General features: G+C 47.2%; 2 protein-coding genes across 7 annotated transcripts in view; one reads left to right on the top strand and one right to left on the bottom strand.

Annotated features, from left to right (window-relative positions):
• The window catches only part of bcar3 (BCAR3 adaptor protein, NSP family member), a 90,473-nt gene extending 76,908 nt beyond the window's left edge, over positions 1 to 13,565 (top strand). For all 4 annotated transcript variants that reach the window (XM_076277975.1, XM_076277976.1, XM_076277978.1 and 1 more), the window contains 8 exons: positions 4,273 to 4,715; positions 6,996 to 7,096; positions 7,991 to 8,907; positions 9,902 to 10,017; positions 10,475 to 10,646; positions 10,828 to 10,939; positions 11,922 to 12,128; positions 12,320 to 13,565. In XM_076277975.1, the coding sequence (XP_076134090.1) occupies positions 4,273 to 4,715; positions 6,996 to 7,096; positions 7,991 to 8,907; positions 9,902 to 10,017; positions 10,475 to 10,646; positions 10,828 to 10,939; positions 11,922 to 12,128; positions 12,320 to 12,495 (2,244 nt within the window). In that variant the 3' untranslated portion in view covers positions 12,496 to 13,565. The remainder of the gene's footprint in view (positions 1 to 4,272; positions 4,716 to 6,995; positions 7,097 to 7,990; positions 8,908 to 9,901; positions 10,018 to 10,474; positions 10,647 to 10,827; positions 10,940 to 11,921; positions 12,129 to 12,319) is intronic.
• Positions 13,566 to 15,969: 2,404 nt separating this feature from the next.
• Positions 15,970 to 24,906, bottom strand: part of fnbp1l (formin binding protein 1-like) — a 49,579-nt gene continuing 40,642 nt past the window's right edge. The window contains exons 9-15 of one of the 3 annotated variants that reach the window (XM_076277982.1): positions 24,605 to 24,808; positions 22,485 to 22,594; positions 22,067 to 22,199; positions 21,627 to 21,721; positions 20,394 to 20,536; positions 19,245 to 19,403; positions 15,970 to 17,935 (exon numbers count right to left, since the gene is read on the bottom strand). In XM_076277982.1, coding sequence (XP_076134097.1) covers positions 17,928 to 17,935; positions 19,245 to 19,403; positions 20,394 to 20,536; positions 21,627 to 21,721; positions 22,067 to 22,199; positions 22,485 to 22,594; positions 24,605 to 24,808 — 852 coding nt within the window. In that variant the 3' untranslated portion in view covers positions 15,970 to 17,927. Of the gene's footprint in view, positions 17,936 to 18,807; positions 19,404 to 20,393; positions 20,537 to 21,626; positions 21,722 to 22,066; positions 22,200 to 22,484; positions 22,595 to 23,870; positions 24,048 to 24,595; positions 24,809 to 24,906 lie in introns of those variants that run through there. The other 2 variants (XM_076277983.1, XM_076277981.1) reach the window with 2 other exon arrangements.

The raw sequence follows: 24,906 nt of genomic DNA, 5'->3' as shown, positions 1-24,906 counted from the left end.
CGCTGGTGATTTACGTCATCAGCATCGTCCAGGTGGGACTGTGCCAGGTCTGCATTGGAATCTCAGGTGTCAGAGCCTCACTGGTGATTCCACTCTGACTCAAAACAGATCAAGCTCCAAGGCATCATGCCGAACGGGTCTAAGCCTCATGTCTAAATGTAACCGCATCTGCAGTGCATCATGGCTGGGCTCACTCCAGCATTCTGCTGGTGACTGGATTATCATTCCACGTCAGGGCTGGTGCATGCCAAAGCCTCACTGGTGATTAAATGATAGTTGTGTCAGACGTCCCAGATTGGGGTGGTATGGGATTTGGAACAGAGATCAGCTGCTCATCGGCATTGCTAGATATCAGCGCGAGATCAGTTCTAGAGTCTTGCTGATTATGACATCACAATGCCATGGTATCTTCCCGGGGGTTCCATTCCGGGCCTGACCCCTTCTAGCACCAATTGCTCTTTCTGTGCTGTGACACCTGCAGGCCCCTCATGTCAGTCATTCCAGACTGGCACCTCCTCTCCTCTCCTTTCCTCTGTCCACCGAGGACAAGCGCCTTACATACCTCCCATGCCATCTATGAGACTGAGAGCAGAGAGCGTGAAAGTGAGAGAGTGAGAGATAAATACTCGGCTGTCAGTGGATTCCCTTGACCAGGCAACTGTGGTGGACACTCTGCTTTCACTCTGCTCTGTTGTGTGTGTGTATGTGTGTGTTTGGGGGGGGGTATGTAAATGGACGCCTGTGAACATTCTGGTTGGTCTCTGTTATGTGTGTGTGTGTGTGGGTGGGGGGGGTCTGAGGCAGTGGGTCAGTGTAGCTGTAAACCTGTGGCTTGCATTGCATGAGGGCACAGCTGAGTATGTGGGGACCCCGATGGACAGACAGGTGCCTTAGGGGACACCAGGCAGCAGCAGCAGCAGAGGCTGCAGCAGAATGCCAATGATGAGGAGGCAAGATGGTGTGAACTTGTGCAAGATTTAATTCACATCGCTGGGGTTGGGTGAACCTCTGCAGTTTGCTATATGAGTCCAGTTTGCTGGAATATGATTAATTTCTTAGTTGTGTTAATATCTCAGCTCTGGATTCCAAGTGTCTCAGTAGCACACATGCAGACTAGAGGAAGCACGTGCAGTTATTCTTCCTGATGAATGAGGATATTAAAACACATTTCCTGTGTGGTTTTAGGTGAGGTGCATTTGTCCTCCAGTGGCCAGATATCCAAAGAGTCAATCCATATAGAATTCCCCAAAGGCTTCCTGCTTGAACATCTCAAATTTGCTTCCTATCTTTAAGCAGTAAAAATCCCCTTCTTGTAAGAGAACCTTTTGACAAACTTTGTGATTTTAGGTTGATTTAGCCCACAGCGATGGTTTAAACACGGCCAGCCCTCACAGAACCACACATCATGTTGACGTTGATGATGATGGGAGCGTAATTTATAAATGTGTTGTCCTCTTAAGCAACCCTGGGTGTTGTTCCCCTCTGCAGCTGCGGCCTCGACCAGACCAGTCAGTTCATTTGGCCCAGTGCCCTCATCACTCTCTCCCTAAAAGCCTGACTGTGTTAGCCTGGCCACAGCCCCCCCCCCCCCCCACTAATCACATTAGGAGCAGTCTACTCCAGTCTGCTGCCCCCACAGCTAACACCACCCCCGCCCAGACCCCCACCCACCACCTCACTACCCCCAGCGTCTATTGTTTCCTCCCACACACAGAACTCTACTGTCTCACTCAGTGTGCAACACGTACTCCACTCACCAAGGCCATTTTATTATGATTCATGAACTTGGTATGGTGGTTTACTTCTGTGTTGTGCTAGTCTATGACTAAGCCTGTGACATCTTCAGTGCTTAACTGACTTTCCCAGGCGCCTGTCGTGTGACGCGTGGGACACTAGCTCCTCTCCTGTTATCAAACAATTCACTTGCGTTATTCTCTGATGAAGATAAGATAAAGCACAGAAGTACTGGTTGGTTAGGCTCATATCGTTATCACACACTGTAACAGGGGTTTAGGCCTGTCATGCTCCCCCCCTACAGGAGAAGTTACACACACACACACTCACTAGAAAAAAAACTCTGGGGAGGTGCGGGGGGTTGTTCAGGGTTCAGTGTGTGTGTGTATAACAAGGAAGGCACTGGGCCATGAGTGCCCATCTTGCGTCTTCTTTCCCCAAAATGGCAGTCACTGTGCTGGGCTAGCACGCAGTAGCTTGAGAAGTTGTGGGTTCAATTCCTGGCCTCCACTGTTGTGCCCTTGAGCAAGGCACTTAACCCCGAGTTGCTCTGGGGAGAATGGCCCTTGTAATATAATTGACATGTAAGTCGCTTTGGATAAAAGTGTCTGGTAAATGAATAAACACAAATGAAAGCGTACCAGCTTGGAGCACACAGACACACCCTTCCATCTCACACACCGTTGTGGCGTTCACAAAGGGTGCGGCAGCACGTAGTACAGTCCACACAGGTCATATTTACAGACACGGCCAGGTGTCTTTCAGCAGGAACAAGTCGAACCAGCCGGGCAGGGCAGGGGTGGAGAGGAGAGGGAACAGCACGCATCTAGGGGCTGTTCTACGCAGATGATCTGTTCCTACTGATTCCAAGCAGTGATCCAGTAATCCTGTTCTAGTTAAACACGTATGTGTGCAGTATTTAAAGGATTTTCATTTTATCCTCAGGTGCTGCTAAGCTGAACTTTCTCTTTGACGTTGGTCACAGGAACAAGCCAACTTTTGGGGAAATGAGCTTAATTGCCATCTACCCGAGAGTTAGATACACAGGGGACACATTCCATTCTCTTCTCTGCTAAGCTAGACTAACAGTGTGAGACTAGGTTATTGCACAGATAGAGAAATGAAGCATATATATCCTCTTATCTAATTCTGGGGTAGACAGCAAATCTAATAGCAATAGCAAAGTTAATTTCCCAAAAAGTTGGCATGGTCCTTTAAACCGATTTTGAAGCGATTAGTATTACTAAAGGTGACACAGATGTTGCAAGACAGGTCACACCCTAATCTACAGTAGGTGTACTGGTGAGAAACTAGAACAATGTTGTTCCCACCAGTAAACAAATTAACAAAGGCTAAATTGTCTGGAGTATTACATAACTGCTAAAGATGTACCCAACATCAACATCCAGCTCTGTGAATACCGTCCTGTGACAAAAACCAACCAGACATGTCAAATAAACCCTTCTGTATCCGAACAGCTGTTTGAGATTACATGGAGGAATGGGTCTCCAATAGCAACTCTTATGCAGTGAAATGGGCCTTTGAAAGTGGCTTTGATTTCAATCTTGTTCAACACAGTGTGTATTGGAGTGTGTGTGTGTATGAGTGTAGTGCACTTATAGCATATGTGTGTGTGTGTGTGTGTGTGTGTGTGTATATATATATATATGTATGTATAGTATATATACTGTAGACTCATGCCATGCAGGGTAATTGGAGGTGTTTTCAGTGTGTGCTTATCCGGGGGCATGTGATAGTGTGCCATAACAGTAGAGCTCAATGCCCACACACACACACACATGCACACAAACAAACACACACACATACACACACACACAGCTTTACTAAGAGTTCAGACCCCTGAGAGGAAAACACCATTACACAAGCCGTCCCCAGAAAGCCTGGTGGCATCAGCTGATCTTAATAGCTTTTAATATCACTCTTCCTGTGTGCAGTCTGAAGCCTGATTGTTGAGAGAGGGTGTTTTCAAACTCACGGATTTTTAATTAAATTTCCAAACTCTCCAGTAGCTGCCTTAAAAAAGATTGTGCAAACAGAAATGCTTTAATTAAGGATCCTGCTGTAGTCCAACAAAAGGTTTTTGGTTTGCAGGTCGATGGAGAGGGAATTTGATGAGATGATGAAGTTGCTCGTAACATTTTCAGTTCAAAATCATGCTGCTGGTTTGACTCTTATGCAGCGATGATGCTTTTGAATGTCATGTTGATATGATGATGCTGTGTTGATGTTGATAACCACGTCACACTGACACAGCGACTGTAGTTACTGAGGAAATATCAGCTGTGGGTATGTTGTGTATGGGCCACCCAGAGTGCAGGAGATTCTGGGCCGAGACAGGGCCACATCAGGGCCAGATGTCTGCTACTGTCAGCTGCTGGCCACGGCCGTGTCATCTGATACGTGTGGAGATTCCCATATGTAACCAGCTGTTGGGACTCTGTGGTTGGTGACAGCCCGGATGATGGTGTTGTATGCCTGGCTAATGTGTGTGTGTGTGTGTGTGTGTGTGTATGACAGGTGGCGGAGAACCTCGTCCAGAGGGACGGTGACTTTCTGATCCGCGACTCGCTGTCGAGCCCGGGGAACTACGTGCTGACGTGCCAGTGGAAGAACAGCCCACAGCACTTCAAGATCAGCAAGCGCGTGGTGGCGCTGAACGAGGCCTATTCGCGCGTGGAGTACCTGCTGGAGGCGGAGGGCTTCGACAGCGTGCCCGCACTCGTGCGCTACTACGTGGGCAACCGCCGGCCTGTCTCCGAGGTGGTGGGCGCCATCATCTTCCAGCCCATCAACCGCGGGCTGCCCCTGCGCTGCCTGGAGGAGAAGTACGGCGTCGGGGCCCTCCGGCCGGACGGAACCCACTTCGCCGACCGCAAGAGCCAGACCTCCAAACGCCTGAGTCTGAACATCCTGAACGGACACAGCCAGGACCAGTCCATCAGCAGGGGGAACCTCCTCAGGTGAGTGGGAGAGCCGTCTCAAGGGGATGACACATAGGGCCACATTTTGAGCAATGTTGCTAGACAACCACAACCATGTGTCATTATTTGTTTGATCATGAAAATTTGCCTAGTGATGATTAAAAAAAATAAAATATCAATGGGATCCTGCCAGAACAACCATGCTCAGGAACATTGCTCAAGAAGTTGTCAGCTTTAGGTTTCTTTGCAAAGCCCTTAGCACTGCCGATAGGGAACCTCAAATTATCACCCATTTCATTAGAAAATTCTAAAACAACGATGTTTTTAATACTTCAAAATAACATTTGATAAATTAACCTTACATTTTTCAGTAGCCATAGGTGTGCAGATTTTAACAAAATCTGGTTTGGTTCTTACTGGGGCTTTTACTGCCTGAAATATCCGATTTTGTTTACCGCGCTCGGAGGTTAGTGCTGGCCTGGTGGGTCGTCTATTCCTAACCTTTCTCACGGCACATCAACGGTTAGCCCGAGAACTCTCGTCGCAATTCAAAATTCCATTGGAGCTCCAAGCGGATTTGGGGCCTTACAAGACTGTTTACAGCTCTTCGAGTCACAGTAAAATGTAATTTTTGGTACATAGCTAATTTAGATACACTTATGGTGTGGGTGCCTGCTTTTCTTTAGGAATCCGCCGTCTTGGTTTGTATAGAAATGAATATTAAGTGACACATACACGTAAGAGGACGGAAACACGGGACTGGTGGTAATAGGGGGCGATCCGATACTAAGGGAGAGGGAGAACCGTCCTATGATTTCTGTTTGGGCCGTTATGAGGAACTTGTTTGAGGGAGTGGAAGAGCATCTGCCCCCATGGCACCAGTTCAGGTTCTACCACCCAACCTGTCCAGACATGCAGCAGATGTTTTCCTGTAATCGACGTGATTAGGACTAAATGATAAAATTAGTCATGCAGGAAATGCTCTGGGCATTTTATAGGTTAAATTCTTATGTTATGTAACACAAACACATTATACTTGACTTAATGTTTTACATTTTACATTTTTAATCTTGTATCTCTCTCTTCTACATAACAATTACTATATTATTATTATCAGATTCTCATTTCCTCACTTATGTCTTACTGTAAATAGATAGATAAGATTACTTTATTCATCCCCAAAGGGAAATTATGGTGTTATTAATAATGTAAACATATATCACACATATACATACATACATACATACAAGTTAAAAAAATAAATACAATTGCATATTATCTCTGTTGAAGAGGTTGTAAACTGTGCATTGTCTCTCAGCAAGATTTTCTTCTCACGACACAAAGGGGAGTTGTTGTAAATAGTTATGGCAGTGGGCAGGAATGATTTTCTATAACAGTCCTTGTTACAGTTGAAGCAACCTCCAGCTGAAAACACTCTGTTGTCTGACTAGTAGTTCGTTCAGTGGATGTGAGGTGTTGTCCATAATGTTAAGGAGCTTTTGCAACATCCTTCTCTCAACAACCAACTCTAGGGGTTCAAGTGTACTTCCAAGCACAGAGCCAGCTCTTTTAATCAACTTGTTGAGTTTTTTGGTGTCATTTGCTCTGATACTGGTGCCCCAACAGATGGCTGCAAAGAAAATGGCACTAGAAACAGCAGACTGGTAAAACATGTTCAACATGTTCACCACATGCTCAAATTCCCTCTCCTTAATATCAGTTTATTGTCAACTTTTATAATCTGAGTGCCTCTCTTTTGAGAGAAAAGACGAACCCTCCACGAGCTCCACAACTTCTGAATGCCCCTCTTTTGAGAGTAAAAAAAGACCCTTCAGCCTCCACAAGTTGTCTCATTCTTCCGTGGAGCCAGCGGCAGCAGGTCATGTTGAGCTGTGCTAAATGGGTTTCCCAGCGGGACGCCCCCAGAGATAAGTGCAGCCCTGGGCCAGGCCTCCTTGCGGCTGTGGATGTGGCTCAGGGCGGGTACAGCTCTCTCCGCTCTCCGCCCGGGACCCACAACACCCAGTGACACTACAATGCCAAAGCAAACCCAGGACAAAAAATACCCCAACAAATTACAAGGTAGCTTATGCGCGGAGAGGCACTTCGCAAAGCTAAAGGGATCCGATGTCTCCCCCTTTTCTGGGTTTGAGGCGCTTTTTCTTTAGTCACTGTGGGCAAGCCCATTTGTGTGTGTGTGTGTGTATATGTGTATGTGTGTGTGTGTGTGCTTGTGTATATATGTGTGTGGGCAAGGTTTCGTGCTCTGAACTGAAAATGTGCTGTTGTGTTCTGTTCTCACACCCTTCCCCAAAACAGCAACAAGGACAAGTGTGGCAGCCAGCCTGCGTGTCTCAACCACGTCCAGGACCGACGCCGGCCTCTGAAGACGCACCAGTCCGAGAGCTTCCTACCTCTCGGTCAGTTCCCATGCCGCCCGCCTCCCGTCCTCTCCCCTCCTCTCCCCTCAGGAATCCCTCACTGCGTGACTCTTTTGAGCGTGTTTACTCTGTCTGGGCTGCTCTCAAAGAACAGTCTGATGATAGGCACGCCATGCAGAACTTTCTTCCCCCCTTTCTTTCCCTTCTTTTGCCTTTGTAAGATTTGGGCTTTCATGTGAGTGAGTGAGTGAAGTTCACTTTAAATGCAAATGGAGCACCGTCTCCAGAGGAAATGTCTTTGAGAGCATGCGTTTGTTTAATGGCATTGCAGACTGCCTGGAGAGCAGCCAAACCTGCAGTAGTTCTGGCCCTGATCTGGCTCAGGTCCAGCTCAGATCCGTGGCACAGTTGGCTGCTATCTGGGTTACTTATGCAGAAAGGGGAACTGCAGGGAGTAATCTGTACTGCAGCAGCACCTGACAGAGAGGCCTGTAGGGTTATTATTATTATCATTATTATCATTATTTATTATTATTATGCGTGATTATTATGGAAGGAAGACATGTGGTGCATGACTGAACCCAACCTAGACTGGTTCTAGTGGGTTAGAAGACAACAGAGGAAGGTACAGTAGAGTGTGCAGGCAGTTCTAAACATCTATGCTGAAGCAATCCATAAATGGCTAATCCATACACACTGGGCTTGACATGGGAAGCAGGGTTACATGATTACTATACATTATATTATTATGGAGGGAAAAACACACACATGATGTTATGTAAGTCAGCAAAGTACTGTATGCATGATAATGCTATCATCTCATCAAGAGAGCCGTCAGGTATACTGAACAGGCTAAGAGGCAAGAGGCTAAGACCTTTCTGCAGGGGGTTCTCCTCTTGAATGTTAAAGAACTCTGTGATCCTTCATCCGCAGGTTCTAGACCTCAGGTCCAGCTTCCCCACATGGATCTGCAGCCCAGCCCGAAGTCCCCAGTGTTCCGGACGGGCAGCGAGCCAGCTCTGAGCCCGACCGTGCCACGGAAGATGCCCCTGGAGCTGCGGGCTGGGGAGGCCATCCGCGGCTCAGACAGCCAGCTGTGCCCCAAGCCGCCCCCCAAACCCAGCAAGGTGCCCGCCACAGGCATCCCACGGTCCCCACGCCTGCTGCACCTCACCCCCCCGCCCCCACTGCCCCCACAGAAGCCGCAGAAGGAGCATCTCCTCCTGATGATCCAGCAGCAGCAGCAGCAGCAGCAGATGGCTCCCTACAGCGCCGAGGTGAACTACTGCGAGCTGAGCCCCTGTGGTCAGGCGGACTGGGAGCGGATCAATGGGCAGCTGCCCGCTGGTGGCGGCAGCAGTGGCACGCTGGGCAGCAACACCAGCAGCAGCAGCTACGTGGAGAGACTGAGGAGAGACGAGGACCAGAGGAGCACCAGCACCACCAGTGGCGGCAGCGCGGGCAGTGATGGCACGGCCAAACTGGACCGCAGCTCCTACCACCACGCCATCGAGGCCCTGGAGAACGGCAGCGAGGACGACGAGGAGTTCGATGCGGAGGAGGAAGAGGAGGAGGAAGATGACCGGCGGCAACAGCCGGAGCGAGACGGCACCGGGAGGGGTGGAGGGACGGAGGTGGACGAGCTGGCCGAGGAGAAGCTGAGACTCAGGTTCCGGCGCCCGGTGTTCGAGACGGAGTCGCAGTTCCGGCCGGGCGAGACCACGTTCCGTCTGCTGCCGATGGCGGAGAACAAGCCGCTGGAGATGACTGTGCTGAAGAGAGCCAAAGAGCTGGTGGTCAGCAAGGACCACCGTGTCATCGCCAAACACCTCCTGCTGGCAGACTGTCAGGTGAGACACACACTCATCACTTCTCAAACGCTACAGGCCTCATCGCGCTTCAGACATTAACTCCACTTTACTAGTAGAGGACCAGCTTTTGGCTTGACAGGAAAAGAACATTTTAAGTGTACTAGACAAGCACTTTACTGGTAGAGGTTCTCTCCTGAGCTTCTCAATAAATTTGTTAGCACACTAGGGGTAGAGGATCAGCCTTGTTGACGTAGCTGGACATTGTTAGCAAAATGGTGTTTTGCATGATGCTTAATGGTCAGTGTGGACTGAGGCATGATAGACATGCACACAGTGGAGGACAAAGCACTTTACAGTTTCTTTTCATTTTCTGTATGAATCTGTACTGTTACTGCAGAAGATTGTGGTTACACTTTACTTGACAGTGTCGACATAAGAGTGACATAAGAGTGACATGACACTGTCATGAACGTGTCATAAACAAGTCATAAACGTTTATGACATAACACTTCTGTTATTAAATGACATTCAGTTTTTGTCATAACAAGTTAAGGTTAGGATTAGGGTTAGAGGTTAGGATTAGGGTTAGGGTTAGGTTTCATGTGTCATGACAGTGTCATGTGTTCACGACATTGTCATGTCACTCTTATGTCGATACTGTCAAGTAAAGTGTTACTGATTGTTTCATGCAGCTGTATTGTAGTATCAGCGTGCTAGTCCAGTGCCACTCTGCTGAAGTGTCCATAAAAAGGCTATTCTCGTACTGTAATGGAGCGGATCATTGAAATGTAATTATGAGTATAATGTCTCGGATCTCTCAGTGGAATGGGTCAGAAAGTGTCAGAGGAGTTTCCTGTTTTCAGGCACATGAGTAAAATCATTTTTAGAAGCTTTTAAAGATTATTTTTGTAACATGCATTTCAGATCAGATATTTCAGGCCAGACATTTCTGCTACATAACGATGGGGGTATCTAAAAGTGATGTTAGGTGCTTGGGGTTAGTCTAAGGTTGTTCTAAATATGTCGCCAACAGGTTGCCAGGACACTTAACGTTTCCGAGGAGATGAAGGGTCAAATGGGTGTGACCTCTGGCCTGGAGCTGTTGACCCTCCCACATGGAAGGCAACTGCGTCAAGACCTGATGGAAAGGTAAACACCGACAGCAACGACAGCAACACACACACACACACATACTCTGTGACACATAACTGAGTGGTCTGCCCTTCAGAACAACAGAGCTCAACAATAAGCTGCCTTGGCTTTGACTGTTCCAGGAGAGAGGAGGAGGCAGAGACTCTGAGAGAGAGCAGAGAAGGAAACAGAGAGAATTCTAGTTTTATCCAGCCCTGATTACAGGAACAATGGCATACAACTTCCCCTGACCTTCATTACCGAAGCCATTAAGTAGAACGAGTCACACAAATATGGTGTAGGGGATCAGACGTTCTTAATGTGTGAAGTCATTAGAATCTCTCTCTACCCCCACTCCCTCTCTTACCCCTTTCTTTCTTTCTTTCTGCCTCTCTCTCTCTCTGTTGGTAGGTTTTTAATGACTGTAAAAGGATTTTCTGAAATAAAAAGATTCTCTCTGTCCCCTGGCTCCTAGGCACCACACCATGGCTATAGCAGTAGCCGTCGACATCCTGGGCTGCACAGGAAGCCTGGAGGAGCGAGCCGCCACCCTCAACCGCATCATCCTGGTGGCCCTGGAGCTGAAGGACGCCATGGGGGACCTGTTTGCCTTCTCCTCCATAATGAAGGCCCTGGACATGCCCCAGGTAGCAGCCATGCACCGCGCCGGATCTCACAACACACACGCTTTTGGCCTTTTGTTTGTGAACAGAGGAATTCACTAAGACTGTACCCACTGTTTTGACCCTCATTTTCTTATCCCTCTCTCTCTCTTTCTCTCTCTCCCTCTCCTGCGCTCTCTTCGTTTCTTTCTACCCCTCTTCACAGATCACAAGGCTGGACCACACGTGGACCACCCTGAGGAGGAAGTACACTCAGACGGCCATCATCTATGAGAAGTCTCTCAAGCCGTTCTACAAAGGCCTGTACGAGGGCACTGGTGAGTTAGCGTTGCTCCAGCGTCACACCAGAGGGCAGAAGGCAAAAATAGCCAACATACAGTATGACATGCTTTTAGAGAACTGGAAAATAGCCCGTGCAGCTCGATATCCAAGTTGCCTACTATGTACAGTGCATGATGGTAACTCTAGACCCCTTGAAACTCAAAACATTCATTAGGTAACAGAGCCTCACCATAAACAGAGCCAGAGATTGTTTCTTACGCAAGAGGTCAGGCATAGTGAAATAAAGCAGGGTGTGTTGCACTGTCTGAAAACAGGAACAGGGTGGATTTCAGTGACCCTGCCAAGAATGGCATCACTGTCTATTCTTAGTGTGGCTTTTCTCTTCAAGTGTTTGAAGCTGCCATGCTGGAAAGAACAGTCATAGTTGTGGAGTTCGGTTGCTATTGCTGTCTGATACGATGACATCATGTAATGAGCAACAGCTGAAAGGGTCCCCAAATAAACATCCGATCTGACCCTCCAAACGCTCTCTCTCTTTCTGTCTGTCCATCTCCATCATTTGCCCTCCCCCCATCTCTGTGATGTCTCTCTCCATCTTCTTTCTGTCTCTTTCTTCTTCTCTCTCCTCTCCTCCATCTCTCCTCCTCACTTCTTCTTCCTGTCTGTCCCTCCCCTCCTCACTTCTTTCTCTCCCTCTCTCCTCCTCACTTCTTTCTCTCTCTCCCTGTCTCTTTATTTCTCTCTTCTGGTTGTGCCACTCTGTCTGTTTTCCACCTCTCTTTCTCTCCAAATTAAAACTTCACTGGCATGCAAGACTCTTTAACCGTATTGCCAAAGCAATGCACTTGGCAGACAAACCACACAACAAAGTGTAGTACATAAAAATGGAAAAATATTGGAAATAGAGCAGTAGTAAAAACAAAAATATAGGAATAAAAGAAATATAATCCATCTTTCCATCTCTGTCCATCCTCCTCCAACCATCTGCCCCTCTCTCTCCTTCTTGCCCTTTCGTAGTGGACGTGCCCCTGAGCAGCACCACCGTCCCCCTGCTGTTGCCTCTGCTGACCCTGATGGAGCGTCCGGCCGTGGCCTTTGAGGGCATGGAGCTGTGGGAGAGCAACGACCAGGGCTGCGAGATCATGCTGCGCCACCTAGAGGAGGCGCGCGCCATGGCACACAATGCAGACTTCTACACTGCCAATGCAAAGAAAGCTCTGCAAGGTAGGGAGCTTATGCATGCAAACTCACTCACACACACACACACACAATCAAGCATGTGATTCAAGGTAACACTCTTATGCATGCAAACACAGAAGGGAAATGAAAAACCAAATTAAGCTGGCTGAACAACTGGACTCCTCCTGACCTGGCTTGTCCTTCCTTCCTTCCTCCCTCCCCCTCCTCCTTCGTAGACTTCCAGGTGGACGCAGACCTGCTGGAGATCTTCAGGACGGACTTTCAGCTGCGTCTGCTCTGGGGCAGCCGGGGTGCGGCCGTCAACCAGGCTGAGCGCTACGACAAGTTCAACCTCATTCTCACGGCCCTGTCCAGAAAGCTGGAGCCGCCGGTCAAACACACGGAGCTCTAATCGCTCTGGTCGGTCCCACGCGGACTGCAACTGGACTTTATACGTCTGCTAATGAACAGTTTATTGTGGCCTATAAATGGACGTTGATTCGGTAATTAAGGCCAGGCTCACAGAAGGACAGACCAGCCTCAGGACTCTACTCACATGGAGGCTGATGGAGGTGCACTTTTCCCAGAATGCCTCTGGACATAGACTCACATGTGTGTTTGTGTTTGTACAGTGTTCACGAGACTTGGTCTCGATCTACGTCTGAACAGATGGATGATGAGAGGCAGTTGTTGCCAAGGCACAGCTGAGTTAAAGAGCAGCAAAACACCACTTCATCAAAAGCCTGGTGTTACAAAGGACTCTCTACGCACCTCTAGTAGAAGAGTAGTGGAACACCACTTGATGAGTGGACCTGGAGCAGACCTGGAGTCTACATGGGACAGGAATCTTCCAGATCCTCTGAGGACTGGACTTTTGAAAAGTGTTCATGTAAAAAAGGAACTCTGGTATGGATGTTGTATCTCAGTGTTGATGTGTTGAACACAGCAATTTTAATGCCAAGAACGTAGTAGTATTAGCCTCTTAAGAAGGGGTAGTACAGAAACAGGCAGGTGAGCGCATGACTATACTAAAGAAACCAAATGGACATGGATACAAAGAGCTAAAGCGAGGCCTAAGCCTGCTAGAAAAACCCACTGGATTTACTGATGGAGTACTGTTTGCACATTAACTTTCGTGTTTCACCAGTGAAATGAAATATTCATCTGGTGTTTGCTGTGCTTCAGTAGGTTGTGTCGATCTCACATACAAAGGTGTAAATATGTTGGTTAATAACGTAAGCATGTTAATGCAAGGCTGTAATATATTTCCTTCTTAATATTATTGACTTGTAAATAGAGCCTCGTAATAATTTTAATATCTTTATATGGAGTATTGCAACATGAATAGATCAACAGAGGTTTAAATAAAACTACTTTTTAACTCCTATATCCTTCTAATGTTCAGGAGGTTCCTTCTTAAAATCCTGTTGCAAAGCCATATGTTCCAAAACGCATTTGGTAATAAACTTGGTGAACAACTGATTGGTGGATTTAGTTTTGTCGCTCGAAATCACTAGACAGATGCTTTGTAAAACATGACCAAGAGAAAAGCAGAATTATAACGATTTTGAAGAACAGTGTGTGCTTTACTCTATTGTATAAATAAATAATCCATACATGAGAATGCTGAGATGGCACCGTAAAGATTACATGGCTGACAGAAGTTGCGGTGTGGCAAAGAAGGAATAGGACTCGGACTTTTAGGTACATTTTATTAGAACAATGTATTGAAAGAGAACAGGATGAATGGCATGTGTCACAACATTAAAACATATAAGGAAACATGCCCACGAGAGCACAGATAATGGAAGTACTGCCATCCAACTGAATTTCAGAACATTTCAACATCAACTACAAAAAAACATGGTCGTCGGTGGTCCGAGATGCGGTTGTCAAAGTTGGTCTGTCCACCGGGGGTGATGATCCTGTTCCCAGAGGTCGAGTGTGACTGGGTGACAGGCCTCTCAAAGTGGTTTGGTAAGGGAACAGTACATACAATAGAATCAGTAAGATAATAGTTACAATGCATCGATGAGTTGTTTAGATATGCACAATGCTCGATGATGGTGAAAATGGCCTGTTACTGCTGTTTAAATCCATTAATGAATTTGTCTAATTAAGATGGTGATGATGATATTAATAGTTGTATACCAGCATGGCTCTTGTCACAAGAGCGCCCTCTGCAGGATTAGTTAGTGTTTTACATGAAGCATGGTATCTAACCTGGAGCACTACCGCCTCTGCTCAAAGGGGCATCATTGTTAGAATATACACATCCAGAATGAGATGCCAGAGTAAAGGGCAACAGTAACCTACTTTCACAAACCACTACTTTCTCCACGCCTGCAGCAACTTGTTCTTGAAAGAAGTTTGGTAAAAACAAACACATGGAGTGATTATAAGTCAGGTTTTTTTTTTTTTTTACAATGAGACAGCACTGGATTACCACCTTAATGCACTCTGGTACAGTCGGGTTGTGTGAAATGTATGTCAACACTTAACTGGATGTATTATCCAAGTCAACCTGCACGACACCGAAGTCGCTAAATACTGTCTGTAGTCTGTCTGACTTACGCCAAAATAACAGGCACGAGCCACCAAAAGTAACCTTGCCAGGAACCAACCAACAGTGGCTGAATCACAATCACAGTAGTGATGATTGCTACCCAAGACAAGGTCTCCACTATTAGACTCCATTTTAAGAAATAAAGAAGGCCCCAGAAAAGCTTCTCTCATAAGAAATCCATAAAACACACACATACACACACCTTTTACACACCCATCAGCAGCTTCACATTCAACATAAACAAAAACAATCCTGATGCCATGAGAAAGAAGGGTAGGAAAGGATAGGAGACGTGTCAGTTTTCAATATTCATTGAAAAGGTCAAAGGTCAGCCAGGTCAGAGGAGCCGCCCCTGCGCTGTCTGGAGAAGAAGTACAGCGTACAGCGGACGGTATCCTCCAGACGCCTGAGTCTGAAAATCCTGAACGGACACAGCCAGGACCAGGCCACCAGCAGGGGGAACCTCTCAAGGTGATGACACATAGGGCCACATTTTGAGCAATGTTGCTGGGCAACCACATAACCAGTTCCATGTGTTCTAGATGATCAGGACAATTTGCCTTGATGATAAAAGTTTTCCAGAAAACAAAGTTTCCTAGTATCAATGGGAATGTTTCTGAACAACAATACTCAAGAAACACTGCCCAGCAACAGTGCTCAAGAAGTTTTCTTGTAAGTCATCAGCTTCAGAGCTGTCTGTTTAGGGGTCACACCCCTAGATCTGGTGTGAATCTGCAGGAGACTCGGGGCAGATCTGGTGTGAATCTGCAGGAGACTCGGGGCAGATCTGGTGTGAATCTGCAGGAGACTCGGGGCAGATCTGGTGTGAATCTGCAGGAGACTCGGGGCAGATCTGGTGTGAATCTGCTGGAAATCCAAAGCAGATCTGTTGCGAATCTACCAGATCTGACTCACGTGGTGTATATCGGCCAGATCCAGTCCAGATGAACCATACAGTCAGCTGGATCAGGCTGAGATTTGAATCTAAGTCTGAGGGATCCAGCTGAGACTGGGTTGCTCTGTGTGGAATCCAGTGCAAACAACCTGCTGCATCCAACACACTCCTCTGTCTCCAGAGACCGTAACGGGCAGCAGTGGGGGCTATTCAGTTTGAAATCTTTTAAATACAAGCGTCTCTTTTTAAACGTCCTTTCCCAGGAGTATCCTCAGCATAGAGTATCAAAAGGGTCAAAACAAGGGGCGGGAGGAAGCTGAAATATGTATTCCTCTTTTCAAGACATCCCATACCATAGTGGTCACTGCTGCCTGGACTGTACATTTTTACAAAAGGAAAGAAGCAATAAAAAGGTAGCATAAAGGAACGACATCATTCATTAATTTATTCATTATTATTTCAAATGCTATAGGGTAAAAAAGTGCATTAGTCAAGACCAGGTCTCTAGTCAGAAGAGCATGGTTACAATGGGCTAACAGCACAATCATGAGAGGTGAAAAATGCTTGCTTATTGCACCCCTCCCCCCCATTTTAAAAAAGTCATGAAGATAAAAAACACATTCAGTATGGAATGAGAGAATGTTAAAAATGATTTCCGTAATGTATAAAATCAGAGTAGGCAAATCAAACATACCTTACAGGCATAAGCACGGCGACCTTGCTGTGCACATATGCATGAGTTGTGTATGCATATTTCAAAACAATAACAAAAAATAACAACAAAAAAAATGATCACATTCACGATAAACATAGACACTTTAGAAAATATGTATATTATTCTGATGATTGTGGTTCACTGGTTTGGGAAAGCAGTCGTGAGCACCAGTGTGTGTGTCTGTGTGTGTGTGTTTATATCTGCCAAGCACCTGTGATATTGCAAGAGTTGAAAAGAGATGGGAAGGGCTTCTCTGCCATTCGCCAGCAGGGGGCACCAAACATAGGGCATGGTTGGGGGAGGGAGCACCGGTGACAACATTCCATCTCCCCCTACCTGACCCCCCCCAGCGCCCCCCGCCCTCGTGGTGAGGAGCGGAGCAAGAGATGGACTGATATTCACTTCACACCTCATCCATTTGAACATGGTTAGGGCAACATCAAGGCACTAGGCTGAGCTTGGTTGGGCTGGGCTGTAGACAGTGGTGTTGCGTTGGTCAGTGTGGATCTGCGGTCAGCGCTCTCTTTGTGTGCAGAGGAAGAGGACTGGGAGTTCTCCATCATCCACGCTTGAGGACCTCCAGACCACCTGGTGCTGCTGCTGTTGCTGCTGCTGCTCTGCACGGTGTTGGAGCACCCTCTGGTGGTGTGGGATGGTACTCCAGAAGTCCTCCACTGGTTGCAGCACTGGCGCAGTGAGGGGGAGGTGGGGTTGGAGAAGGGAGAGGGGGTGTTTTGGGGTCAGCAGTGGCTACTGCTCTCCTGATCTGCTTCTAGAGACTCAGGAGCGTCTGGTGAACAGCAAAGATGCGATGCGATGCGATGCGATGGCGTGGGGTTACATGACATGGTGTTAACATTCAAGATGGTGGCGTCGGCAAGGCAACGGGTCAACAGTAACATAAGAAAAAACTAAAACATGACCAAAGCATTCATGACAAGAGAAAGGAAAAGAGGAAGAGTCATGACATGAGAAAACATGAGTGGACAGGAGTGGACCTGGAGATGCACAGAGAGAGTTGTCTGGGAGGGTTGCGGGGTAAAAGAGACACAGTGTCCAGGCACGAGCAGAGGAAGACACAGTGAGCATACAGAGAGGCAGGACAGCTGGTATCTCACCCCCAGCGTGGGCTGGACACAGGGGGAGGCTGCAGCAGATAAAAGCTATAAGGCAGGCTGTTATTGGAGGACGCCATGGATGGCCAAGGGGCCAGACGCACTCACTGGAGAGGAGATGAAGAGCAATGCATGCTGGACTTTGCAAAGGATGATTTATGACGACTATCTGATTCTTTCCTACCTGGAGCTTTGAGATAACACCCCCCTCCCCTTCCCACCCCAGTTCTTTTGTTTCTTGCTCTCTTCCATCTTTCTTTTTCTTTCTTTCTCTCTCTCGCTCTCCTAGACGTCTCTGGTTCTGCTAGAGGAATGGAAGGGTGGATGGTCAAAGTGAAAGATGGATTTGCATGCAAACATGCTTCCTGCTTGTCTAAGGGGCTTCCTTTCCTCTGCTACCTCTTCCCTGTCCTCTCATCATCGTCCACCCCACTCCTTCGTCCTGCCAACGCTCCTTCAACCCCCCTCAACCCACCCCACCCCCCTTAAAGAGCGAGAGCCGTGTGCGCCCTCCACCAAAATGCCTCACCAACACACACCCCACCACCTCCACTCAGGAACCTGGAGTCACACACACACACACACACACACACACACACACACACACACACACACACGCGCACACACACACAGAGGAGAGAAGAGAGAACCAGTTACTGACCCATTGAGCAGGAGAGAGAGAGAGAGGAAGAAGAAAGGAGGAGGGGAGGGAGGGAGGGAGGGAGAGAGAGAGATAAGAGACAGGAAGAAAAAGAGAAAGAAAGAGAGAATAGGGAAAGAAATAGATAGGAAGAGAAAGAGGAGAGAAGACTAAAAAGAAAAAGAAAAGAATAAAAGAAAAGAAAGAAGAGAAAAGGCAGACATACAGAAGGAGAGAGTGAAAGAGAGAGAGAGAAAGAGAGAGAGAAGACACAGGAGATTGAAGTGCCCCCCCCCCCCCCCCCCCGAACAGAACTCGTCACACAGGGAGTCCCCCATGTGCCACCTGTCATCGCACAATGTCCATCTGTGCGTGCCAGGGCACGTGCCAACCAGCAGTTCCTCACCAACCTGTCACAAGAGGAGCTCACAGCTACAGTACGCTACGCTCTGCAGAGAGTGCAGGACTGCAGTTAAGGCTGACGTGTCTCTGCTTTGGGCACAAACAGGGGAGCATCAGTGTTTGAATCCCCACAAAAACTTCAACTAAATATTACTTTTGGACCGGGACGAGCCCATTTTGAGATAAATCCTTATATCCTCAAAGCAGGTAAGATGAACCTGGGTCGGCTGGTCATTCAATTGAGGACATTATACTGCATCAATGTTTGCCTAGCTGCGATAGACAGTACGAAAGATAAAGAATCAAGGTACCCCGGTGAGAAGACAAATATCTGGAAATATTGAGACAAATAAATGTATACAGTAAGAACAAAAAGAACAAAAAACAAACAAACATCCTATGAGTTTTTATATACAAGTTTGATCAGAAAAGAGCTCCACTTCCAACTCCAGAATCAACCAAATGCATTTTATGGACAGATTTTAAAAAGGTACATTTAAAATCACGTCAAATGTCATGGATAAAAATGGTCAGACACTCTATCGGAGTTCTTGTGGGCCATGCAGTTTTTGCTATCATAGACATCCTCCCTTCCAGGAATACGGGGGGGTCAGTCTCTACAGCACTGGACGCATGCAGGTCCAGTTTAGTCATCGCTACGAAACGTGTTTGTCCCTTCGCTCACACAGTGAACAACTGCGAGGCCAATCCACAAGACCCTAAGCCTTTGTTGGGCCCAACATGGTGAGGATGATCGGGGGTGGGGGATGGGGAGGGGTGGATGCACGCTGACGTCATATGTGTGATGTCATATGTAGGTGACGGCACCTTTGCTGTTCTTCTCGAGCGTGATGTCCACATAGGAGGAGGGCACGTAGCCCTCCTCGCCGCTCTGCTTGCGCGCCCGCGTCCAGCCGTCGCCCTTGTCCTCCTCGATCACATACAACACCTCGTCCTCCTTCATCACCAGCGTGCCCTCGTTCGCACCTGGACACACAGAGAGAGAGAGATAGAGAGGGAGAGAGAGAGAGACAGAGAGAGAGATAGAGATAGACATAGAGAAACAGAGAGATAGACATAGAGAGACAGAGAGAGAGAAAGAGAGAAAGATAGACATAGAGACAGAGAGAGAAAGAGAGAGAGAGATAGACATAGATAGACAGAGAGAGAGATAGACAGAGAGACAGAGAGAGAGAGAGAGATAGAGAGATAGAGAGAGAGACAGAGAGAGAGATAGAGGAAGGGAAAACAGCACAGAGTAAACCCGAGGGTGACGATGTCAGAGCGCCATCTTGTGTGACATTCAGCAACTTGTCAAGACTAAGACAAAGATAGCCATTTCTATGACGCTTCACTAAGACAAAGATCATTTCTATGACGCTTCACTAAGACAAAGATAGCCATTTCTATGACGCTTCACTAAGACAAAGATAACCATTTCTATGACGCTTCACTAAGACAAAGATCATTTCTATGACGCTTCACTAAGACAAAGATAACCATTTCTATGACGCTTCACTAAGACAAAGATAACCATTTCTATGACGCTTCACTAAGACAAAGATAACCATTTCTATGACGCTTCACTAAGACAAAGATAGCCATTTCTATGACGCTTCACTTTTACAGGGTTACAGGGTATCAAATATCCATAAAAACACACAAAAGCATAACACCAAATAATATCTGATGTACAGTATTATATATATATATATATACACAATACAAAAGGCATTAAAACTGCCTTCTGCACAGTGCTCTAGTGATAAAAATCTAAAGTCTCTAAGGCATCCATAATGAATTTTTGGTCTGTTGTATCTGTAAGTGTATATGTGTGTGTGTGTACTTGTGTGTGTGTGTGTGTGTGTACTTGTGTGTGTATATACAGAGAACAGTGTGTGCTGGTTGGTGTGTAAGTGATATGTATGTGAACTGTGTGGGCGTACACACACACACACACAGGTTTTATGTTTTTACCATCAAATGCATAGAGTGCTTTGCAGTGGCCAATGGCTGGTAGTGGGTCATCATCATCAAACTCGTCGTCAAACTCGTGGGGGTCCGGCTGAGGGGGGCTGCGGTGCTCCTGACTGGGGTCATCTGTATAACTACCCTCGGGGCTAAAACACACACACACACACACACACACACACTTTACCCAACTGGTATTTTTAATGTCAGTGTCAGCAAGGCTCATAGAGCATCTGAACCTCTGAACTCTTATTCTGATGATGCATGAGGCAGCTTTTGGAGCACTGTTGCTGGGCAGTGTGAGTGTTGCGGTTCTAGCACATTCCCATTGACACTGAGCAACATTTCTTTCTTAATTAGTAGGCAAACTGTCATGATCATTCAATCAGAACACATGGAACCAGTTATGTAGTTGCCCTGTAACATTGCTCAAACAGTTGCCTCATGGATCATCACCTTAAGAGTCGAAGGCCTGACGTGGGTTCAAATTCACAAAGGAAAATGTCCGCTACTGTTTGCAAATAGTTTTTGGAGTTAGTTCTCATACATGGACCAAGGGGTTGTTGTTGAAATTGACCAACTTGGAAAAATGTTTACACAAAAACATTCACATTTAACAGTTCAAAGAAACATGTGTTTGCCTTGAACTTCGACGTGTTCGACCTCTGTTCAAAGAATTTGAAAACAGCTCACCTCTCAAAGCTCAATTGAAGATGTCTACAAAAAAAACTGTTGGTGGACTGTGAGTAGGAGGACGTGAGGAGGAGGACTTTAGCCTGTTCTGTGACCAAGTTTCCTTGGTCCAACTTACCGGTACTGACTGAGTGCATCAGTATGACTCCATTAACTGAATGCTAATCTTATTTAGCTGATAAATAGCATTACAGTAAATTACAGTACATTACATTAGAAAGCAGGCCTGAAGCAGCAGGAAGAGATATGAGAAAAGATGCTACTCATGCATGGCACCTGTCAGACATGAGCTGAGAGGATTCACTCACTTTTGCAGGGTATTACTTCTAACAACTCAGAGATCCATGGCATTAAACAAACTAATGATTAACACTACCTAGTGTTATAAAACAGCACTGGTTGGTTATGAGCAATGAGAGGCAGTGTATTATAGTGTACAATACTGATCTTAGTCGAGTACAAAGCCATATGGCTAAGAGACTCCTGTGGTTGGACTGTGGTCATGCAAGTGTGTGTGTGTGTGTGTGTGTGTGTGTTTTCTCGTACCTCTCTCTCCCGTGAGGCGCATGATGGTTCACATCTGCACTGGGCCGGCGGTCACTGCGGGAGCTCTGCTTCCCCTCCACCTCCGACAACCAGCTCTGCGTGTGTGTATGTGTGTGTGTGTGTGTGTGTGTGTGTGTATGTGTGTGTGTGGGTGTGTGAGCAAACACACAAGGAGAAAAAAATCCAACATTATCCCATGACAAACCCTCAGGCTCTATTCAACGTCCAGCTCAATCCTGACTCACATCCTGTGAGACACACTCACAAGAATTCCATAAGCCACACACGTCACACAGCCACCACTAGGTGGTGCTAGTGAGCAGCTCTCTGCTACACTACTGTTTGTGTGTGGCTGATGTGTGCTAGTGTGTGTGTGTGTGTTTTGGGAGGAATTGCCTTATAAGACCAGGACCTGGGGAGACGTCATTGGGGAGCATTACCTCATTTTTGTGGATCTCAGAGCGCAGTCGCTCCATAGTGCACATGGTCTCCGAGATCTTGGGCTGCAGACTGCTGGGGTCACCCATCTGTGGGTTCTTCTCATACACGTCCTTCATCTTGTTTAGTGCGTCTCTGTCACACACAAACACACAAACTATATGAGAACAGATATGCAAGTACAAACACACAAATACGCACACACAGTCATATAGATCATATTCATACACATGCACATTTAGATTACATTCATACACACACACACACACACACAAACAAACACATGCAAGCATGCACGCAGACATGAAGATTACATTAACACACATACTGTACACACAGGGACATTTACACTACAGTCACCTACACAGATGGCGGAATACAGGAGAGTGCTAGTTCTCCTTGGATGGTACAGATGTCTACCTTTGGTCGACTTCTTTTTGCAGTTCTTTGTTGAGCTCCTCGATCCTCTGCTGCAGCTTCTTGCGTCTCTGTTCGGGGGGCAGGTGGCTGAAGTCTTCCAGCGTCGGAGCCTGTGGAACGAACACACACACACACACACACACACACACACACACACACACACACACACACACACAAACACACATGTGAGAAGTGAGCTCATTTCCCATAAATGTGCCGATGAAGAGATTGAAAAAACACACACACACACACACACACACCCACACACAGACAAGCACATGTAGCTACAGATGTCTTTCCCAAAGTCTGGAACGTGACATAACCATAGGATGAATCCAAAAATAAACAGGGGAAATGCATAGTGGGTCACATACGACTAAAAGATGATAAACACATGTTGAGCTGTCCATCAAACCAGACTATGGGTCAGACTAACTGAGAGGGAAATCTGCACATATTAAAAAGCACACCGAACACAGAGTCCTCTCATAAAACAGGGTGAAGTGCATCTAAAGAGCACACAGTGAAGGGAGGGAGGGAGGGGGTCACTGCTCTAAGAATATTCTAGAAATACTGGCTACTCTCCGCAAACGTCACACTACTCACCAGCTTCAGTGACCACTGCAGAGGCAGTGTGTGGGTGTGTGTGTGTGTGTGTGGCCGAGAGCAGGCAAATGAAAAGAGACACAAAAACACAAAACATTTCATCCCATTTCATTTCATCAACAACTGCACACACACACACACACACACACACACACACACACACACACACACACACACACACACTATATAACACTACTGTGGAGGTTGGGGGGTGAAGTTGTTACTTTGGATCTATTAAATCTATGACTGACTGTCACATGGTTGGCACAAGGCGAAGGTAAACAGTCACATGATCGTACAGAGCATTGGCTTTCAATGGGGCAAACGCTGTGGAAACTGTGAGAAGTTTATAGAACACCAAAGCGGCGGATAACGCAGTACCAACACAACCCCACTCCCAGCCCCAAACCCCATCTCGGACTCTGCTATGAACACACACACACACACACACACACACACACACACCCATGTACACACACGCACGCACACACATGCACACAGACGCACACACATGCACACACACGCACAGACGCACACACACAGCATTCATCATCAGCATTCGTTTAGCGCTCAGGCAGTGTGGCAGCAACCCTGTGTTGGTGTCACACAGCAGAAGAGAGAGAGAGGAGAGGATAAAGGAGGAAGGAAGGCATCACTGCAAATCCAGACTGCATCTGACTCTCAAGCCGATCCGGTTTAATCGTGGCCCACATGTGGGCCGGATCTGGGCCAGGAGTCAGGCCCACGCCCATAGCATGGCACGGCATGGCACACTCTTACCCCTCTCCTCAGGGCCCTGAATGTGGGCACCTTGGGCCTGAGTGACCTCATGTCTGTGAGGCGCTGCACCAGGCGCTCCGTGGGGACCCGCGGGGTCTGGAGTGAGGGGCGGGAGGGGCGGGAGGGGCAGGAGGGGAGGGAGGGCCGCGGTGGCGGGGGGGCGGACGGAGGGGGCAGCTGGGACACACAACAGAACACAACACAACACAACAAGGGCGGGTCAACGAGCAATCACCGCTTCGCCACTTCCCCACCGCCGCTGCTGCGGCACGTTGGACAAATAAAAGGTCAAATAAAGTGGCGTGCTGCGCCGGTGTGTGTGTGTGTGTGTGTGTGTGTGTGTTTACTGAAATTCTCTCCGATGTTGCGCAACAACGCCTGGCTTAACAAAGCTGTGATGTGCGAGATTCATTTCCCAGCCATGGCAAAGGGAAACACAATCAAGTGGCCATTAGAAACACAACAACCGGTCATTAGAAACACAACAACCGGTCAAACACTGCGCCACAAAAGCAGCAGGTGGACTCGTCACTGGGGATCCTGCACGTTACTCATTAACAGAGACAAGAGCACAGACAGCCAGAGATGGTCAAAGTACTTTAGGGTTGGTGTGTGTTATGCTTCACTGTGTGAATCCCACTTCAAGGTGCTGTGTAGGGCAAAAAAAACACAGCATTATTCTGACACTGTTTTGGACCCGTCTGGGTGAGAAGACAAGACAAGACAAGACTCACCTTTGGTTTTTTACCAAAGAGCCAGAGCTTGTTCTTGGCTTTGCTTATTGAGTGTTTGGGGTCGGGTTTGCCGCCCTCGTTCTTGGGCGTGCCGATGGTTCCGTCCGACCCGGTGCGCTGGATGTTCTGGCTGAAGTCCTCGAAGGGGAAGTCGCCCGGAGGCTCGAAGCCGGACTTAAAGGATTCCACCACGATATTTGAATCCTGAAAAAACAAAACCAACCAAAACAAAGCGAAAACAACATAGAGAGAAAATCATTACAGTGGATTTAGACATTCAGACATTCATTTGAAATAATGAC

This window comes from Alosa pseudoharengus, unplaced genomic scaffold (genome assembly GCF_046254945.1).
Source record: "Alosa pseudoharengus isolate Yale_2024_CS ecotype anadromous, Long Island Sound unplaced genomic scaffold, YU_APseudo_1.1 YU_APseudo_1.1_scf_11, whole genome shotgun sequence".
Lineage (NCBI taxonomy): Eukaryota > Metazoa > Chordata > Actinopteri > Clupeiformes > Clupeidae > Alosa > Alosa pseudoharengus.
The sequence above is the reverse complement of the archived record's forward strand: the minus strand, read 5'-3'. Positions and strand labels throughout refer to the sequence as shown.